Source organism: Ammospiza caudacuta, chromosome 2, assembly GCF_027887145.1.
Source record: "Ammospiza caudacuta isolate bAmmCau1 chromosome 2, bAmmCau1.pri, whole genome shotgun sequence".
NCBI classification, from domain to species: domain Eukaryota; kingdom Metazoa; phylum Chordata; class Aves; order Passeriformes; family Passerellidae; genus Ammospiza; species Ammospiza caudacuta.
In genome coordinates this window covers 121,444,172-121,464,599 of record NC_080594.1, presented here as the reverse complement: position 1 = coordinate 121,464,599, position 20,428 = coordinate 121,444,172, and the positions used below count along the sequence as shown (strand labels likewise).

The 20,428-nt window shown below is 57.0% G+C and overlaps 1 protein-coding gene across 1 annotated transcript; it reads left to right on the top strand.

Annotated features, from left to right (window-relative positions):
* The first annotated feature begins 280 nt into the window (after positions 1–280).
* Positions 281–20,204, top strand: RRM1 (ribonucleotide reductase catalytic subunit M1). Its single transcript, XM_058825002.1, has 19 exons — positions 281–329; positions 2,142–2,230; positions 4,872–5,049; positions 5,508–5,608; positions 6,213–6,272; positions 6,974–7,013; positions 8,128–8,290; positions 9,070–9,211; positions 9,792–9,875; positions 10,150–10,311; positions 10,829–10,908; positions 11,347–11,548; positions 12,083–12,232; positions 13,677–13,898; positions 14,774–14,850; positions 15,744–15,879; positions 16,910–17,005; positions 17,954–18,142; positions 19,104–20,204. The coding sequence occupies exons 1-19, from the start codon at positions 311–313 to the stop codon at positions 19,290–19,292; spliced, it is 2,379 nt and encodes a 792-aa protein (XP_058680985.1). The 5' UTR covers positions 281–310; the 3' UTR covers positions 19,293–20,204.
* The last annotated feature ends 224 nt before the right edge of the window (positions 20,205–20,428 follow it).

Sequence of the window (20,428 nt, the reverse complement as noted above, 5' to 3'; positions counted from 1 at the left end):
GCTGGGGCCGCCATCTTTGAAGCGGGCAGGATGCGCGTTGTTCCCCGACGCAGCGGCGATTCCCGGGGGGAAAGCGGGGACACTGTCGGGATGAGGGCCGGGATCGGTGTCTGCCCGCGGCCACGGGCAGCGCCGAGAGCCGGGCGGTGCGAGAAGGGGCCAGGCAGGGAACCGCGCCCGCAGGCAAGATGGCGGCGGCCGCCTCAGCGGGGCGGGGCGCGCGCGGCGGGCGCGGGAAGCGGCGGGCGCGGAGGCACCGAGAGGGGCTGAGGGGGACATCGAGAGGGACTGAGGGGAACCCGCCGCCACCATGCACGTCGTGAAGCGGGGTGAGCGCCTCCCCCGCCCCGGGGGTGCCGGGGGGCCCATGAGGGGGAGCCCCGCTGCCCTGGGGGTATCGAGTGTCGGGGATGGGGGGCTCTGTCCTGCCCAGGGCACCCAGGGTATGGGCACAGGACCCCTCGGTTTTAGAGGTCCCTCGGAGCACCTGAAGGGGAATTCCTGCCCCTTTCTGGGATTCCCTCTGCTTTGGGGGTCCCTTGCGTGGCACCCAAGGTAAGCAGATGGGGATCCCCCATTTTGGAATGGTCCCTCATGGCATGTGAGGGGCGGGCTCCCCTCAGCTTTGGGGGGGATGGCACATGGTGTGACCCCTTTGGCTTTGTGGGTCCCCCTCATGGCACCACAGAGAGCAGAGAGGGTGCCCGCCCTGTCCTCCATGGGAGGATGGATCCCCTCAGCTCTGATGGCCCCCGCTGGGAGGAGATGGGCTCCCCTCGGCTTTGGGGGAGCTCAGAGTGAGGGAGCTCCCCCCTGACACCCATAGTGAGGGGTGAGACCTCTCCTTTGGCTTGGGTGCAATGGCAGGAGCTTTGGGTTGGTCTCCCCATCTTTTGGTCCCGGGGGTCCCCAGGCTGAGGTGGGGGGTGACCCTCAGTTGGGTCCCCACCCTGGGAGTTGGGTTGGTGCAGTTTTAGGTCGGGATTCTTGGGGTGGAGGGGGAGCCTCCCCTTTCATTGTACCCACCCAAGCACCCCACCCTACTCCCTGGTGATTCCCACACCGAATTCCCCCACGGGAGGGGCTGGGCAGGGGCGTTCTGTACTGGACTGGTTCTTACTGGAGGGGCGGCCCTGGGGTGCTCTGTGCTGGCTGTTTTTTACTGGGGCTGCCCTGGGGTGCTCTGTGCTGAACTGGTTCTTACTGGGGCTGCCCTGGGGTGCTCTGTGCTGGCTGGTTCTTACTGGGGCTGCCCTGGGGTGCTCTGTGCTGGCTGTTTTTTACTGGGGCTGCACTGGGGTGCTCTGTTCTGAACTGGTTCTTACTGGAGGGGCTGCCCTGGGGTGCTCTGTGCTGGCTGTTTTTTACTGGGGCTGCCCTGGGGTGCTCTGTGCTGAACTGGTTCTTACTGGGGCTGCCTTGGGGTGCTCTGGGCCGAACTGGTTCTTACTGGGGCTGCCCTGGGGTGCTCTGTGCTGGCTGTTTTTTACTGGGGCTGCCCTGGGGTGCTCTGTTCTGAACTGGTTCTTACTGGGGCTGCCCTGGGGTGCTCTGTGCTGGCTGGTTCTTACTGGGGCTGCCCTGGGGTCCTCTGTGCTGGCTGTTTTTTACTGGGGCTGCCCTGGGGTGCTCTGTGCTGGCTGGTTCTTACTGGGGCTGCCCTGGGGTGCTCTGTGCTGGCTGTTTTTTACTGGGGCTGCCCTGGGGTGCTCTGTGCTGGCTGGTTCTTACTGGGGCTGCCCTGGGGTGCTCTGTGCTGGCTGTTTTTTACTGGGGCTGCCCTGGGGTGCTCTGTGCTGAACTGGTTCTTACTGGGGCTGCCCTGGGGTGCTCTGTGCTGGCTGTTTTTTACTGGGGCTGCCCTGGGGTGCTCTGTGCTGAACTGGTTCTTACTGGGGCTGCCCTGGGGTGCTCTGTGCTGGCTGTTTTTTACTGGGGCTGCCCTGGGGTGCTCTGTGCTGGCTGGTTGTTACTGGCGCAGCACTGGTGAGCCTGGGCGGGGCTGTTCTGTTCTGAACTTGTTCTTACTGGGACTGCACTGTGATGGGGCGGGGGCTGTTCTGTGCTCTGCTGGTTCTTACTGGGGCTGCTCTGAGCTGGCTCTCACTGGGCTGCCCCGTGTGTGTGTGTGTGTGTCGCAGACGGGCGCCAGGAGCGGGTCATGTTTGACAAGATCACCTCGCGCATCCAGAAGCTCTGCTACGGCCTCAACGCCGACTTCGTGGATCCCGTGAGTGCCATCCCCTGCCTGACCCCTCCTCTCCTGGGCAGGAGTTCCTGGGGTGTCCCAGGTTGGGTTTGGGATTCCTGGGGGTCCTCTCCCGCTCAGGATGTTCTGTGATTCCCTGAACTCTTGGCAGGCACATCCAGAATGGGTTTGTTGGAATTTTTGTGCTCTGAGGTATTTTGCTTCCCAACTGCAGAGACTGTGGAGGGGAAAATCCCCTTTCCCTGCCATAGATCCCTTTCCCACCTTGGAGAAGCCATTGAGCCCCTGGTAGTTAAAAAAACGAGTTGTTTTGTTCCAGTTCTGATATTTTGGATTTGGTAAGTTGCTGCCAGGGTCAGCCTGCAAAGCTGGAGCAATGCCACATGGAAATAGCTCTGGATCCCCTCCTGGTCAAGCAGCAGGACAGAATTCCCTGCCATTGCCACATCCCTGCTTGGTTTTCTGAGCTGATTTGGGGTGGGCATTGATCCCACTCATGGAGGCTTCTCCTTCCAAAGCCTGTGGCCAGGATGACTCCCCATTGGATCCACTGGGTCTGTGAGATTTTTATGAGGTTCCAGACCCAGTCTGGCCATTTGGAGTCACCAGTTAAGGCTCTTCCATCTCCCAGCTTCTCATGAGCCATTCTCCTGTCTGAAATTCCAGTTGCCATTGGTCCTGTACCCAAAACTCTTTGGGATGGACGGCAGAGGAGGACACTGGTGACTTGGTGACCACAGCATGAAATGCCCTGAATTGCCCCCAGTGACTGGGAGTTGATGCTGAGGACAGAAGTGAAATTCCAAGTCCTCCTGCCTCCTTGTGCCCCTGAATTCTTATTTATTCTGCAGTCGTGTGTGACCTGTTTCCCTGGAGCTTAGTTTCTCCTTTGGCACTTGGACCTGCTTGTGCCAGAAGCTTCGCAGGCCAGCAGTGCCCCTCCCAAACCCTGTGCTAATGCTCCCTGTGAGGCTGTAAATCCCATGAGTTGTGCAAAAGTAGCAGCAGTTCAGTAGAGACTGGTCAATCCTATTGCCAGGAAACCCTCCTGACAGAGTCCCAGCAGGGTTTGGGTTGGAATGAAGTTTTAAAGCCACCCAGCGCCCCCCCTGCCATGGTAGGGACACCTCCCACTGTCCCCAGTGTCCAGCCTGGCCTTGGGCACTGCCAGGGGTGCAGGGGCAGCCCCAGCTGCTCTGGGCACCCTGTGCCAGGGCCTGCCCACCCTGCCAGGGAACAATTCCTCATTGCCAGGATCCCACCCAGCCCTGCCCTCTGGCACTGGCAGCCATTCCCTGGGTGCTGTCCCTGCAGGCCTTGTCCCCAGTCCTTGTCCAGGAGCATTCCCAGTCTGTCCCAGTTTGCTCCATTCCCAGTCTGTCCCAGTTTGCTCCATTCCCAGTCCCCATCCCAGTTTGCTCCATTCCCAGTCCCCATCCCAGTTTGCTCCATTCCCAGTCCCCATCCCAGTTTGCTCCATTCCCAGTCCCTGTCCCAGTTTGCTCCATTCCCAGTCTCTGTCCCAGTTTGCTCCATTCCCAGTCTGTCCCAGTTTGCTCCATTCCCAGTCTGTCCCAGTTTGCTCCATTCCCAGTCTGTCCCAGTTTGCTCCATTCCCAGTCCCTGTCCCAGTTTGCTCCATTCCCAGTCCCTGTCCCAGTTTGCTCCATTCCCAGTCTGTCCCAGTTTGCTCCATTCCCAGTCCCTGTCCCAGTTTGCTCCATTCCCAGTCTCTGTCCCAGTTTGCTCCATTCCCAGTCCCCATCCCAGTTTGCTCCATTCCCAGTCCCCATCCCAGTTTGCTCCATTCCCAGTCCCTGTCCCAGTTTGCTCCATTCCCAGTCCCCATCCCAGTTTGCTCCATTCCCAGTCTGTCCCAGTTTGCTCCATTCCCAGTCCCCATCCCAGTTTGCTCCATTCCCAGTCCCCATCCCAGTTTGCTCCATTCCCAGTCTCTGTCCCAGTTTGCTCCATTCCCAGTCCCCATCCCAGTTTGCTCCATTCCCAGTCTGTCCCAGTTTGCTCCATTCCCAGTCTGTCCCAGTTTGCTCCATTCCCAGTCTGTCCCAGTTTGCTCCATTCCCAGTCTCTGTCCCAGTTTGCTCCATTCCCAGTCCCCATCCCAGTTTGCTCCATTCCCAGTCTGTCCCAGTTTGCTCCATTCCCAGTCTGTCCCAGTTTGCTCCATTCCCAGTCCCTATCCCAGTTTGCTCCATTCCCAGTCCCTATCCCAGTTTGCTCCATTCCCAGTCTGTCCCAGTTTGCTCCATTCCCAGTCTGTCCCAGTTTGCTCCATTCCCAGTCCCCATCCCAGTTTGCTCCATTCCCAGTCTGTCCCAGTTTGCTCCATTCCCAGTCCTCATCCCAGTTTGCTCCATTCCCAGTCTGTCCCAGTTTGCTCCATTCCCAGTCTGTCCCAGTTTGCTCCATTCCCAGTCCTCATCCCAGTTTGCTCCATTCCCAGTCTGTCCCAGTTTGCTCCATTCCCAGTCCCTGTCCCAGTTTGCTCCATTCCCAGTCCCTGTCCCAGTTTGCTCCATTCCCAGTCTGCCCCAGTTTGCTCCATTCCCAGTCTGTCCCAGTTTGCTCTCCCCGCCCAGCTCGCGGTGCTGGCTCCCTCTGTTCCAGGGGGCTCCCTGAGCTCGGCCTCTCCCTCCTGCAGGCTCAGATCACCATGAAGGTGATCCAGGGGCTCTACAGCGGGGTCACCACGGTGGAGCTGGACACTCTGGCCGCAGAGACCGCCGCCACGCTGACCACCAAGCACCCCGACTACGCCATCCTGGCCGCCCGCATCGCCGTCTCCAACCTGCACAAGGAGACCAAGAAAGTCTTCAGTGGTGGGTGAATGCCTCCAGCTGCTGGGGGGAGACACAGACAGACCGGTTTGGAGCACAGAAATCGGGAAATCTCTCCAGTGGGAGCTCCTGAGCACCCAGGCTGGCTGAAAATGCCGTGGGGATGAAACCCACGAGTTTCCCAAGGCAAACAGAATTGCCTGGTTTGTGAAAAGCAGTTGTAGAAATGGCATGGTGAAGAACGTGATGGATTGAGATCAGGTTCTAGCCACCTTCCTCCCTATTTGTTACTTTTCACAGTGGGGTTTTGACAGAATATGTTGTGGAAGAAGGGGATTGTTCAGGTCGGCATTGCTGAGCAGCAGAAGAGCAGCCGTGTGTTTGAAGGGCTGGAGGGATTATTCCCAAGGGCTTTCCTGCCTTGCCTGCCCCTGAATCCCAGTGCCAGGTACTGCAGGGACAGGCCTGGACATGCCCTGCTCACATCCCTTTCCCTGCAGATGTGATGGAGGATCTCTACACCTACATCAACCCCCACAATGGGAAGCACTCCCCTATGATCTCCAAAGAGACTCTGGACATAGTTCTGGCCAACAAAGATGTAAGTACTGGGGTTCTTTTCACTTCTGAACCACTGCACTGAATTTTGAAAACTTTAATCACTTGCTTTTCTTATTTTTTAAGCAAGCCATGTTTGTTTTAGGGTAAGAAGCCAACACAGAAACCGGTGCAGGGCATGAGTGGAGAGTGTAAGAGGGGATATAGGAGTTTTCTTCCTCTGTGGATGTTTTTATAGTAAAATTTGTTTTCTTGGATGTTCCCACTGCCATGATCAGCTGAAGTAATTAATTTGAGAAGAAGTACCTTGCGCTGCAGCAAAGTGAGGCAGCACAGGAGGGAGAGAAAAGATTTGGGTTCGGTTTCCAGGTCATTCCAGGTCTGTGTTCTGACTGGGAAGTTCCTTTTGTCCTTTGGTTCTGTGTTTTGTTTCTTGTTGTCCAATTAGATTTCAGTAAATTCGGCCAAAACCTGAGTGAGAAAAGTTGTTGAAGCTGTGCTTTTGTTGTTTTGGGGGAAGTGCTGTTCCTGCTTCATTCCTGTGCTCTGGTGCCCCTCACACAGCAGAGCTTTGGGGCCAGGAATGCCAACAGGTACAAATAACATTGTTACACCTTGTCAAAATCAATTTTGTTATTTCCTGCCAGCGCCTGAACTCCGCCATCATCTACGACAGAGACTTCTCCTACAACTACTTTGGCTTTAAGGTAAAGAGCACGTTGCTCCTGGCTCTGCTGGGAAGGGTGGGATCATTGTGGAATCATCTGGACCGGGCAAAGGGGGGCACAGGAGGGGGTGGCACACCAGTGGGGCTGTGAAGATGTCCAGTGGGATGAGTCATGGAGTTTCCTTGCTGCTGGAATATTTTAACTGTTGGGCTGGCTTTCACAGCAGATCCCAGTCAGTGTTGTTGGATGCCATTCCTAAAGGAAATACTCTAATCCTCAATTAGCCAGAGAAGGGATTTTTGCTGTTCCCATTGTTCAGTGGAGCAGTTCTCTCAGGGTGTCATCCCACGCATTTATCCTCCCTGTGCTGCTGGGACATCTCCCCACAGCACCCCAGGGGCTGCTCTGCTGCCCCACACCCAGCTCAGCTGTGCTGCTGTGCTTTGGCTCTGCCTCAGGTTTAGGGTTCTGAGCAGGGAGCTCCTGTGGCTCCGGGACAGTGTGGGACCTCCTGCTGTGCTCCACACTCTGTAATCCAAAGCAGTGTTGGAATCTTCCCATGGAATTGTGCCTTTTCAGTCATTAATCACCTCATTAAGCTGATAAAGAGAGGAGCAGCAGAGTGCAGGGCTGGTGAAGTGTGGGATGAGGGGTGTGGAGATGGTTGAGTTTGGAGTTGACAGGGTTTTTAAAAAAATTCAAATCTGCCTGTTTGCTAAAATCCATCCTCTCTTTTAAAGACTCTGGAACGCTCCTACTTGCTGAAAATCAACTCCAAAGGTAAGGGCTGTTCCTAGTGCTGAGCACTTCTTAAAAATTTGAGTTAATTTAAATTAAATTAAAGCTAAGTTTAGGTACTGTGCAGCCAGTGATGCAGGCCCTTAGCTTGGATATCCTGGGACACCAGACGGGCCAGAGATTAATTATAATATCATAAAGCTGAAACATAATTGGATTCTGGAGTGCATATTTGATTGAATTTAACTGTCAGTACAGGTGGGGGGTTTTCCCTCCTCCATGAGAGCAGCTGAGCATTGGAGCAGATTGTTCCTTGAGTTTTCCAAAGCCTGATGGGATGCAGTCCTGAATAAACAGATCTGGTGCTGTCTGAGCAGGAGTTGGGCTGGAGAACTCAAGTTCCTTCCGAGGCCAATGACTCTGTGATTCCATGAAAACTCTGGCTCAGGTGTCCCGCTGCAGCGTTTGGAGCTTGCTGCTGTGACCCTGTGACTGTCACATGGAGTCTTGTTCCTCCCTCGCCTTCTGGTTTGCTTGGTGGCTGAGGGGCTGGGCATGCCCCAGCCACCTGCCTTGGCATCCCAAAATCCCTGTGCCCTGGGCACACTCCAGTGTGGGCAGCAGGAAAAGGGGGATTGTGTCCCTGTGCCCCATAGGTATTTCCCAGCTGCAGAGCTGCCCCAGCCAGGGAGGAGCTGGAGCTGCTGCAGAGCCCAGAGGAGGCTCCAGGATGAGCAGAGGGATGGAGCAGCTCTGCTGGCAGGAAAGGCTGGCACAGCTGGCATTGTTCACCTGCACAGGAGAAGCTTTGGGCTGAGCTCAGGGTGGCCTTGCAGGGCCTGGAGGAGCCCCAGGAAAGCTGGAGAGAGACAATTGCCAGGGGATGCAGGGACAGCACACAGGGAATGGCTTTAAGCTGAAGGAAGGCAGGGTTAAATGGGATCTTGGCAATGAGGAATTGTTCCCTGGCAGGGTGGGCAGGCCCTGGCACAGGGTGCCCAGAGCAGCTGGGGCTGCCCCTGCACCCCTGGCAGTGCCCAAGGCCAGGCTGGACACTGGGGACAGTGGGAGGTGTCCCTGCCATGGCAGGGGGGCACTGGGTGGGTGTGAGGTCTCTCCCAAGGCAGCCCTGGCATTCCTGGCTGTGTCCCTGCAGTTGCTGAGCGTCCCCAGCACATGCTGATGAGGGTGGCCGTGGGCATCCACAAGGGCGACATCGAGGCGGCCATCGAGACCTACAACCTGCTGTCGGAGCGCTGGTTCACCCACGCCTCGCCCACGCTCTTCAACGCGGGCACCAACCGCCCCCAGCTGTCCAGGTGCTCTGCTCTGCTCTGCTCTGCTCTGCCTGCCCCCTGGCCACAGGGAGCCCCTGGGGATCACATCTGCTCAAGAGAGGTGCTAGCACAGCCTCTGAAATGAGCAGCTGAGTTCCTGCGTGTGTTCTGTGATGTTTTCAGGAGCTGCTGTCAAGGTTTAGCTGTCCTTGGAGAAAAACACCCAGGTTTCTGTGAGCTCTAGAGATATTGGAAACCTTTGCATGGCTGTGTTATATTGGAACGTTCTTGATGTGCATAGTCTGCTGTAGGTTACCAAATGAATCCTGGTAATTTTCTAAAAATTAGTTTCTAAAAATTTAGTTTCCTAAAAGCATATCTGATACATTTTTTGATATCATATATATCAGGAAAATGATTATATTTTTATAAAGGTTTGTGTCAATGTATTGGGAAAAGGTTCTTCCCCAGAGGGTGCTGGGCACTGCCCAGGCTCCCCAGGCAATGGGCATGGCCCCAAGGCTGCCAGGGATGCCCAGGGTGGGATTGTGCAGGACCATAAATTGGACTCTGGTCCTTGTGGGTCCCTTCCAGCTCAGGCTATTCCACGATTCCTTGATTAAAGATGTTTGGTAGCAGAGGTATCAGCAGTACAAGTACTGCTCACGGTGTTTTCTGTTTTGTCCTTTATTCCACGCTTGTGGGATTGCTTTGTGGAGCGTGCTAAAGGCCCCGTGTTTGCCCTGGTTTTTGCAGCCTGTTGAAACACTTCTGACTTTTGCTTCCCACCTCTGTGTGCTGAAACCATTTGTGTCCTTCAGCTGCTTCCTGCTGTGCATGAAGGATGACAGCATCGAAGGCATCTACGACACCCTGAAGCAGTGTGCCCTCATCTCCAAGTCTGCTGGGGGCATTGGCCTTGCCGTGAGCTGCATCCGTGCTACAGGCAGCTACATTGCTGGGGTGAGTGCCTGGCCCTCTCTGAGTCACCCCAGGGACAGGGACAGCACAGGGACACTGCTGCTGCTCCCAGGAGATGCCAAACCACTGCTGCCTCTCTCTTACTTCACTGAGCCTCCCTCAGTTGTCCCTTGGCCTAAGGCAGGAAGGTTGGCTTTCCCTGGTGTTTTGGCTTCCTCATAGAAACCTTTCCAGAAAGAGGATCTTACTCCAGTGTTTGGTCAGACAATTCCATGTTTGTCTGTTAGCAGCCTAGGAATATGCCCAGACACTTGTGCACCAGCCCTTTGCCTTTCTGTGTCTCTGACTGCCCCAGACGTTTGGGGTTTCTTGTCACAGTGTGTGTAAACCCTGCAAGCCTTTAGGTGACATAATGTAGGACAAAGAAATTAGGAGGGACATTTTATTAACTCTGGGACACGTGGCTGATATATACGTATTTGTTATAAAACGTGTGGGGAAGGGACTAGAAATAATTGGTGGTGCTCAGTGTAAGAGCTCTGCAGCCTGAGGAAGGACCCACAGGAGGTGCAGGGCAGCCCCTGCAGGGAGTTTGGCTGATGGTTTTCCTGTGCCTCTGCAGACAAACGGGAATTCCAACGGGCTCGTTCCCATGCTGAGGGTGTACAACAACACCGCCCGCTACGTGGATCAAGGTGGAAACAAGGTACCTTAAACGAGGTCCAGCAGGGAGCCTGGGGTAGTGGGAGAGCTTCCACACTGCAGGGGCTGTCCCATGACCATCAGGGAGCTGATGGGGTGGCTGTGGGTGACACATCATAAATGTGTTCTATAAATCATAACAGGGCGTTCTTCCCCTTGTGCTGGTGTCTGGTGCTGCCCCCCAGTTCCCATCTGGTTTGGGGTGTTGTGGACACTCAGGAGCAGGGCAGGAGGTTTCTTTCCAAGGGCAGTTTGTTCTGACCCAGATTGTGTTCCAGAGACCTGGGGCTTTTGCCATCTACCTGGAGCCGTGGCACTTGGACATCTTTGAGTTCCTGGACTTGAAGAAGAACACAGGGAAAGAAGAGCAGCGAGCCAGGGATCTGTTCTTTGCTCTCTGGATCCCTGATCTCTTCATGAAGCGAGTGGAAACCAACCAGGTGAGAACTTGGCTGGCACAGAAAAGGTCTGGTAGTGGAGGAGCAGGTGAGCAGCCCTGAAGGAGCTCAGCAAAGGCTGCAGAGCTGCTTTGCTCCTTGTTCCTTCCAGGACCTTCCTGGAGGAGCTGCTGCACCTTGTTTGAGAACTTGGCTGTGCTGGTGGAGAATGGAACTGGGCAGCTGCAACTCAATGTTTTGCTTCAGGCCTTAATCTCACAGCCCATGACTTGTCCTTGGATTTTTGGGCTCTGGGGTTTCCTTGAGGCATCAGCATTTTCTCAGTAAATTGTTCTTATGCCTGCTTGTATTTCAGAGAATCCCAGACTGGTTTGGTTTGGGAGGGACCTTAAAACTCATCCAGTGCCACACTCTGCTGTGGGCAGGGACATCTTCCACTGTGCCAGATTGCTCCAAACCCTATCCAGCCAGGCCTTGGACACTTCCAGGGGTGGGGTAGCCACAGCTTTAATTAACAGGGTGCCTAAAGATTTCCTCTGAATATTTTTCCCCCATACAGGACTGGTCCTTAATGTGCCCAAATGAGTGTCCTGGCCTGGATGATGTCTGGGGAGAGGAATTTGAGAAGCTCTATGAGAGGTAAGAAGAAGGAGCAGACCTGTAAGTGGTGCCATCCTCTCCCAGAGCTGCCTGTGTCCTGTGGGATCTGGGGCCGTGGCACAGGTTTGTGGCAAGGGCTCAGAGGTGCCCACTGGGCTCACTGTCAGATGGATAAAAGTGTGAGGATGGGGCTGTGTCCTTCACACTGTGACCTGTCAGGGTGGAGCTGTGTGTGAATGACCATTTCAGCCTGTTAGGAGGACAGTGCCCTGTTAGAGGGACATCCTGGAGCGATCCCCACTCAGGGCACTCCGTGGCTTTGTGTGGCTGCTGTGGTGAAAGATTGGCTCCCATAAACAAGGGCAGTGCTGCTGCCCTGCTGTGAGGGCTCCCAGGGAGGAGGTCCCGAGGAGCTCAGAGCCTCTCCCTGGTGTTTGGGGCTGGGGGCTGACGGGGCTCCCTCCCCGTGTGCCGCAGCTACGAGCGGCAGGGCCGCGTGCGCAGGGTGGTGAAGGCCCAGCAGCTCTGGTACGCCATCATCGAGTCCCAGACCGAGACTGGCACCCCCTACATGCTCTACAAGGACTCCTGCAACAGGAAGAGCAACCAGCAGAACCTGGGCACCATCAAGTGCAGCAACCTGTGCACCGAGATCGTGGAGTACACCAGCAAGGACGAGGTGGGTGCAGAGCGGGAGCTCGGGGTGCTGGGCAGGCTGGGAGAGCTCCTGGGGCAGCTCTGCCTGGGAGTGCTCCTGTGACAGCTCTCTGGGATATGTCTGATGTTGCTTAGGAAGGGAGCAGGCAGCTGAGAAACTCCTGACCTGATGAGTACTCACAGCCCTTCCACTGACTGTGGGTTCCCTTCCCACTCCCATGGAGGATTTGGGATGACACGAGACACCCTTCAAAGGGAAAGTGACAGGGAACAAATCAGGCTTAAAAATTCCTTCCAACCCAGGTCCCTCTGGGATTCTGTGTAAGGATGGTTTCCAGGCAGTAGGACTGACCAGGGCGGGATTTTTTTGGTCTTACCAATTTCCACTGAGCCTTCCTGAATTGTGGTTACCTTTTGCACAAGTTCTGACGTGCCAAAGGACCAAGGGGTGCACTTTCCCAGCCTGGCAGGTTCCCTGGCAGGTTGTTGCCATAGGTTTGGGGCAGAGCTGTGTGTTCTGGGCCCATTCCCAGTGATCCCCTGTCTCTGCCCACAGGTGGCCGTGTGTAACCTGGCCTCCATCGCCCTGAACATGTACGTGACCCCTGAGCACACCTACGACTTCAAGAAGCTGGCTGAGGTCACCAAGGTCATAGTCAGAAACCTCAACAAAATCATTGACATCAACTACTACCCTGTGCCAGAGGTGAGTAGGGCTGAATCCTGCCCAGGGCAATCCCAGAGCAGTCTGGGACACCGGGAGTCACAGAGGAACTCCATAGACCTGTTGGGAGCTCCGTGAACCGCTTGTTCCCAGGTGGGACCTGTCAGTGCCTGCCTGAGCTTCAGCCCAGAGCAGCTCTGTGGTGGAGCAGTTGTAGGAGAGCTTCCCACTCTGCTTCTGCCATTGGAGTTTTTGCATGTGTGGGGATTTCCGTGAGGCACAGACCAGCACTAGGGACAAAGAGGGAAGCAGAACAGAGAGAAGGATCCTGGAAAGATCCTGAGAAAGTATACCTCATTTTGGCTGGTTTTAGAGCTCCCTGACAGGAGAGGGCAGCCAGGTGGGGGTGAGACTCTGCCCACAGAAAGTGAGGAAAAGGACATGAGGAAATGGCCTTGACCTGTGCCAGGGGAGTTAGGAAAGATTTCTTAATGGAAAGGGCTGTCCAGCCCTGGCACGGAATGCCCAGGGCAGTGGTAAGTCCTCGTCTCTGGAGGGGATTTAATATCCACATGGATGTGGCACTTGGGGACATGGTCAATGGTGGCCTTAGCTCTGCTGGGGAACAGTTGGACTTGGTAGGCTCCAAGGGGTTTTCCAACCTCAGCGATCCTGTCATTCTGCCCTATTAAATGTCTTCATTTATCAGAAAATGCTGAGTGTTCTCTTCGAAAACCTGGCTCCCTTTCCTGGGTTAAGCAATCCCAGTCTGTGCTAAGGTGTGACAAACTCAGTCAGGGCTCAGCAAGCCGTGGCAGGATGGAAGGAGTGCTGATGCAGAGCTCATGGCACGCTGCAGCAGGAGGCTTTGCTCCCTGGGGCCCTTCCCAGCTCTGCTGGAGGTGGTGACGTGTGTGTGCCGGAGGTGACTGTGCTGTGACGTGTCCTGTGCTGGAGGTGACATTGTGTGTGCTGGAGTTGACATGTCCTGTGCTGGAGGTGGTGGTGTGTCCATGCTGTGATGTGTCCATACTGGAGGTGACATGCCCTGTGCTGGAGGTGAAGTGTGCCCTGTGCTGGAGGTGACATGTCCTGTGCTGGAGGTGGTGGTGTGTCCATGCTGGAGGTGACGTGTGTGTGCTGTGATGTGTCCATACTGGAGGTGACATGCCCTGTGCTAGAGGTGAAGTGTGCCCTGTGCCGGAGGTGACATGTCCTGTGCTGGAGGTGCTGTGTCTGTGCTGTGCTGTGTCTGTGCTGGAGGTGACATGCCCTGTGCTGGAGGTGATGTGACCATGCCGGAGGTGACATGCCCTGTCCTGGAGGTGATGTGACCATGCCGGAGGTGACATGCCCTGTGCTGGAGGTGCTGTGTCTGTGCTGTGCTGTGTCTGTGCTGGAGGTGACATGCCCTGTGCTGGAGGTGATGTGTCTGTGCCGGAGGTGACATGCCCCGTCCTGTAGGTGACATGTGTTTGTCCCGCAGGCGGAGCGCTCCAACCGGCGGCACCGGCCCATTGGCATCGGCGTGCAGGGCCTGGCTGACGCCTTCATCCTGATGCGGTTCCCCTTTGAGAGCGCCGAGGCTCAGCGCCTCAACCAGCACATCTTTGAGACCATCTACTACGGGGCCCTGGAGGCCAGCTGTGAGCTGGCCAGGGAGCAGGGCCCCTACGACACCTACCAGGGCTCGCCGGTCAGCAAGGGGGTGAGTGCCAGGGATGGGGAGCTGGGAGCTGATCCTGTGCCTGGGCTGCTGCAGAGACCTGCAGGGACCTGGTGCACGGGCAGCAGGATCTGAGTCAGCAGTGCCCTGCAACAGGAGGAACATCCCTGTCCCGGGGACACCATCACTGCCCAGAGGGAAGGGATTGTCCCACTCTGCTCTGGGCTGGAGCAGCCTCACCCCCAGTGCTGGGGCAGCTCTGGGTGTGTCAGTGAGAGACCAGAAGCTGTTGGAGAGGGCCCGGAGCAGGGACACGGGGCTGGGGCTGGGGCAGGGTCAGGAGGGCCCCGAGGTGCCCTGGGCAGCCCAGGCTGGAGCAGCCTGAGCTCAGAGCTCCCCGGGGCTGCAGCTCCTCCCGAGGGGCAGCGCAGGGACAGCTCCGAGCTCTGCTCTGGGACAGGGACAGCACCAGGGAGCGCCTGGGGCCGGGCCGGGCCAGCTCAGGCTGCACAGCAGGGAAAGGCTCTTGCCCAGAGGGTGCTGGCACTGCCCAGGCTGCCCAGGGAATGGGCACGGCCCCGAGGCTGCCACAGCTCCAGGAGCCTTTGGCCGGCGCTGCCAGGGATGCCCAGGCTGGGCTTGGTGGGCTCTGGGCAGGCACTGGGGGGCCCCTGGGGGTCCCTCGAGCTCAGGATATTCTGGGATTCTGTGATTTGAAAAGACAAGCAGACTCAGCCTGTGCTGGCTGTGCCCTGGAGCAGTCACAAGATGGAGAGTTTGTTAGGTCATACCAGAGCTTCACTGAGATCTAATGGGAGAGAAGAGTTAAGAGGAATGACAGGTCCATTTCCAATGGGCTTTATGAAACATGGAGAAAAGAGTGCCCTCTCTAACTTGGACCAAACTGTGTTCCTCAGATCCTTCAGTATGACATGTGGAATGTCACCCCCTCTGACCTCTGGGACTGGAAGGCTCTGAAGGAGAAGATTGCCAAGTGAGTAACCCTGCACGGTTTGTAGCAGATGTCAGATAAAATCCAGACTGGGTTGGGTGGGAAGGACCTCAAAGCCCATCCAGTGCCACCCCCTGCCGTGGGCATGGACACCTTCACTGTCCCAGGCTGCTCCCAGCCCCATCCAGCCTGGCTTTGGATATGGATTTGATGTGTTCTGTCTACTGAGAGCTGAAGGCAGGGCCCAAGTGTGCAAACAGCCCCATGTGTTCCCCCCACCCAGCAGATCTTTCCTTTGAGCTGTTTTTTGGGTGGCTTTCTTTCCTTTTTGTCTTTCCAAAACCGAGGAGCCCACCCTCACTGCTCTACTTTAGCTGAGCCCTAATTCCGTTTTGGATGCATCCAGCAGGAGGATTTGTGTCCCCATGGAACAAACATAGTGAGGAGAGAGCCATGAGCTGGCCCTGGGGCTCTTCCCTGCTGCCAGGGAAAAGCTGAGACTTGAACATCCTGAGGACAGGAATCCCTGAAGTGTGAAGTGCCTCTCATGGACTGATTCTGGCTGTTTGGCTCTCATTTTTAAACGTGGTAAATCTGTCCCCTGTCCTGTGTGTGGAGAGGTTTCAGCCTCTTCATGGGCTGCTGGTTCAGCTCTGCCTCAGGGCTGGGGATGGTGCAGTGCCTGGCAGATTGTCTTCCCTGCACCCCACCCATGACTGGATCATTTGGGGAAGCCTCTGGTGAGGGATGAGAACAGCAAAGCCCCCAATTCCACTTGCACTTGACCTCCAGTGCCAGCTCAGCGGTGCTTCCCTGTTCCCTGTGGGCGATGTGAGGCTTGGCAGGTTATCCCAGATTGATTTCCCTGCTGTTCTGGCCCTTCCCCGTCCCTCGTCCCTTGGCTGCAGGTCCCTGACGTGTCCTGTTGTCCCCAGGTACGGTGTCAGGAACAGCCTCCTCATTTCCCCCATGCCCACGGCCTCCACTGCCCAGATCCTGGGCAACAACGAGTCCATCGAGCCCTACACCAGCAACATCTACACACGCAGGGTGCTCTCGGGGGAGTTCCAGGTGAGCTCTGGGCCCCAGCTCTGCTCTTGCCTGACGTTTTATGGCTGGGGAAGGCAAGGGGAGCCTCACACCTGGGGCTCGGTTCAGCCTGGTGTTTGTGCCCAAGGGGACCTGGAGCACTGGGTGCTGAAGCATCCAGCTCTGTGTGTCCCACAGTCACCAGGGAATAAGAGAAATGATGAACAAGTGCTGCTTTTGTCTGGGAAAAGCCTTTGTGGGGCCTCAGGGTGGGCTGCAGGAATAACTGCTGAGGGGGTGGGGATGTCATGGGAGGGATATAGGAAGAGAAGCTGAGACCATGGTCCTGAGAATGAGCTGTGAAGCACTCAAGGGTCTGAAGGGGCCATGGAAGAGCTCCACAGGCTCAGAGGGGTCTGTCAGGCAGGAAAGGGAGTGAAACAGGTTGGGTTCTGGAGGCTGGAGTTAGCAAAGCCCCCTGTGGGGACAAAGGGAGGCTGTCCCTGTTTGGGAGGTGTGTCCATCCCCTCTGGGGTGTCTCAGTGCTCTCCATTCCTCCTGGCTGCAGGATCACCCCTGACAGGAGTGGGAGCTGGAACAGGAGGATCATTGCCCTGCCTCCCTGTGGGGCTGGGGGACAGGGACCCCAGTCCCAGCAGGAAGAGGGGGCTGTGTTTTCTTCCCAGTACTCAGCCTGCCCTTGTTCTGTTCTCTCCCCTCCTGACATCAGTCTTGGATGTTCACGCTCTTTAGGAGCTCAGATTGTGGCCAGTGCCTCTGTAACTGAGAGGCTGAGATCTCTCCTTTTCCCATCTTTTGGAGTTCCTCATGCAGGGCAGTTCCATGCAGCCCCCTTCTCATTTGCCATGTCCAGCAGAATCCCAGAATGGTTTGGAGGGACCTTAGAGATCATGTAGCTCCAGTCCTGCCATGGCAGGGACACCTTCCACCACCCCAGGGTACCCCCAGCCCGTCCAGCCTGGCCTGGAGCACTCCCAGGGGTGAGGGTCTGTCAGGAATGTGCAGGATCTTGTTCAGCCATTTAAAAACCTTTGGCCTCTGCCCCTGCCAGGTTGTGAATCCCCACCTGCTGAAGGATCTCACGGAGAGGGGCCTGTGGAACGAGGAGATGAAGAACCAGATCATCGCCCACAACGGCTCCATCCAGGTACAGGGGCAGCATTGCTGCAGGCACCTCCTGCTCCCTCTGGATTCCCACTCAGCAGGAAGAGACAAAGGGCTGGTTTCATAGCAGGGAGTATCATGGAATGTCCTGAGCTGCAGGGACCCCCAGGGACCCCCCAGTGCCAGCCCTGCCCTGCCCAGAGCCCACCAAGCCCAGCCTGGGCATCCCTGGCAGCGCCGGCCAAAGGCTCCTGGAGCTGTGGCAGCCTCGGGGCCGTGCCCATTCCCTGGGCAGTGCCAGCACCCTCTGGGCAAGGACCTTTCCTGATCTCCACGTGTAACTGCTGAGGGGGAGCTGAGGGGGTTTGCAGGTGGGCTTGGTGCTCACAGACCCAGGATGCCCAGAGGAGGCCACCAAGTTATCAGAGGGATGGAGCACCTCTCCTGCAAGGAAGGGCTGAGGGAATTGGGATTGTTCAGCTGGAGAAGGCTCCAGGGTGATCTATTTCTGGCCTTGCAGGGCCTAAAGGAGCTAACAGGAAACATGGAGAGAGACAGTTTACAAGGGATGGAGGGACAGGACACAGGAAATGGCTCTCAGTGCCAGAGGATGAGGGACTGTGTTTTTTGGGAATTTGGCAATGAGGAATTGTTCCCTGGCAGGGTGGGCAGGCCCTGGCACAGGGTGCCCAGAGCAGCTGGGGCTGCCTCTGCATCCCTGGCAGTGCCCAAGGCCAGGCTGGACACTGAGGACAGTGGGAGGTGTCCCTGCCATGGCAGGGGTGGGATGAGGTGAACTTTAAGGTCCCCTCCAGACCCAAACCAGTCTGGGATTCTGTGTTTGGACTCAGGGATAGAGCTCAGCTGTACAGGCCTCAGTTCCAGTCAGGATTGCTGGAGCCCAGCAGTCAGTGAAGAATTCCCTTTTATAAATGAGGATAACTGGGCAGTCAGTGCTTCCCACCCTGCCAAACTCCTCCTGTTCTTCCAGAACATCCCTGAGATCCCCGATGACCTGAAGCAGCTCTACAAGACCGTGTGGGAGATCTCCCAAAAAACCATCCTGAAGATGGCTGCAGACAGAGGGGCCTTCATCGACCAGAGCCAGTCCCTGAACATCCACATTGCTGAGCCCAACTACGGGAAGCTCACCAGCATGCACTTCTATGGCTGGAAACAGGTACAGCTGGCTCCTTCCCCAAAACAGGGGTTCTTGGGGCTTCTTCCCCATAAACAGGGATTACTGGGGCTCCTTGCCCATAAACAGGGCATCGACTGGGATTATTGGGGCTCATTCCCCAAAATGGGGCATCAGCTGGGGCTGGGGGCTTGTTCCCAAAACCAGGGGCGTTACCTGGGATTAAGGCTTGTTCCCAACAAATAGGGGCAGTGTTTGGGATTGGAGGGCCTGTTCCCAAAAAACAAAAGCTGTACCTGGGACTAGGGGAAGTTGTTCCCAACAAATGGGGCCTGGTGAGTTTGGCACACAGGGACTGGTAAGTTCTGGCACAGCAAGTTGGTCTCAGTGATTTTGGGAAGGGCAAATGGCTGTTTCCTTCCAAGAATCCTGTTTTGCCCTGGAGTGTCCCCAGAGCTGGGGGTGCCTGCACTGGAGTGTCCCCAGAGCTGGGGGTGCTGCACTGGAGTGTCCCCAGGGCTGGGGGGCCCTCTCTGGAGTGTCCCCAGAGCTGGGGGTGCTGCACTGGAGTGTCCCCAGAGCTGGGGATCCCTCTCTGGAGCGTCCCCAGAGCTGGGGGTCCCTCTCCGGAGTGTCCCCAGGGCTGGGGGTGCCTGCACTGGAGTGTCCCCAGGGCTGGGGATCCCTCTCTGGAGTGTCCCCAGGGCTGGGGGTGCCTGCACTGGAGTGTCCCCAGAGCTGGGGATCCCTCTCTGGAGTGTCCCCAGGGCTGGGGATCCCTCTCTGGAGTGTCCCCAGAGCTGGGGGTCCCTCTCTGGAGTGTCCCCAGGGCTGGGGGTGCTGCTCTGGAGCATCCCCAGAGCTGGGGGTCCCTCTCTGGAGTGTCCCCAGAGCTGGGGGTGCCTGTTCTAGAGTGTCCCCAGAGCTGGGGGTGCTGCTCTGGAGCGTCCCCAGGGCTGGGGGTCCCTGTCCTGTCCCCAGCCCTGAGCTCCCCTGTCCCCAGGGCCTGAAGACTGGCATGTACTACCTGAGGACGAAGCCAGCTGCCAACCCCATCCAGTTCACCCTGAACAAGGAGAAGCTGCGCGAGCGGGAGAAGGCGTCCAGGGAGGAGGAGGAGAAGGAGAGGAACAAGGCAGCCATGGTGTGCTCCCTGGAGAACAGGGAGGAGTGCCTCATGTGTGGCTCCTAAGGGCCCACCCTTAGGGGATCCGGCACAGCCCCTGCCCCTGGCTGGAGCTGCTGGGACAGGAGCATCAGGAGGAACGTGAGGATGCTGGGGCTGGGCTGGGCTGGGAGGGGTGGTGTGGCTTCCCCATGCACAGGGATGGAGTGAGCATAGCTTTAGTAGCTGGGCTTCCCAGCCATTTCAGTGTTCTGTGTGGCCTTCCATGGAGCCCTGCAGGTGGGACTGGGGACAGGGAGGTGCTGGTGCCACTCACAGGTCTGTCCTGGGCGCTCCAGACTGTGCCTTGCAGTCACCAAAGACTGCTCCAGGTGTGCCAGAGGGGCAGCACACCTGGCTGGTCCCTTTTCCTTGGCTGGGAGCCCCCAGGGTGGGTGTGTTCAGTGTCTGCCAGGGCACAGGGACAGCTGCTGGCACACCTGCAGCGTCCCCACCCTGCCAGAGCCTCTGTCCCACTGCTGCTCCCTCTCCTTGTCCCTCCTCTGCCTTTCCAGAGCGCCCTTGGAAGGAGCAGATGGGTGGAAGGGGTGCTGCTTCCTGGGCTCTTCTCCCTCACCTGGCCAGACAGCCTGGCACTGCCTGAGTGTCCTCCAGTGGGGCCAGGAGAGGCAGAGCTGCTGTCCTGCATTTTATTCTGCATTAAATTCACTAATTTGATCGAATTGCTTGGCAGTTTCCCGGCAGGGGAGCCAGTGCTGTCCTTGGCCACAGGTCAGGTGCCATTCTGTGAGGGCCACATGCCATTGCTGAAGGTCACCTGCCATCTCTTTTCAGGGAGCTCCATTCCTCAGGTAGTTGTTAGATTTTTTAAACCTCTCACCAATTTACTGCTCCTGCACTCCCTTCCTGCTCGAACTCCGTGGGGCTTCAGGCAGTTCTGCAGTATTTATTGAACTCATGGACCTCACCCACCCCGAGTCCCAGCTCAATAAAACACGGAATGTCCAAGGAGTGGCTGCTGCTGTTGGGAATGCTCCTGGTGGGGATGGACACCGAGCATCTGTGCTGTGCTCACAGGTTCCTGCTGCTGCTCCTGGGCTGCTTTCCACAGGGGCACGGACACATTGTCCCTCTGTCCTTCTGTCCCTCTGTCCGTCTGCACGGCTCCTGGCAGGAGGGACAGCTGGGAGCTGGGCTCTGCT

Bases quoted from the DNA above. Each gene is read 5' to 3' on its own strand.
- RRM1 (XM_058825002.1), top strand. The intron at 9,212-9,791 runs GTGAGTGCCTGG...GTGCCTCTGCAG, and splicing joins CAGGCAGCTACATTGCTGGG to ACAAACGGGAATTCCAACGG. The intron at 11,549-12,082 runs GTGGGTGCAGAG...CTCTGCCCACAG, and splicing joins AGTACACCAGCAAGGACGAG to GTGGCCGTGTGTAACCTGGC.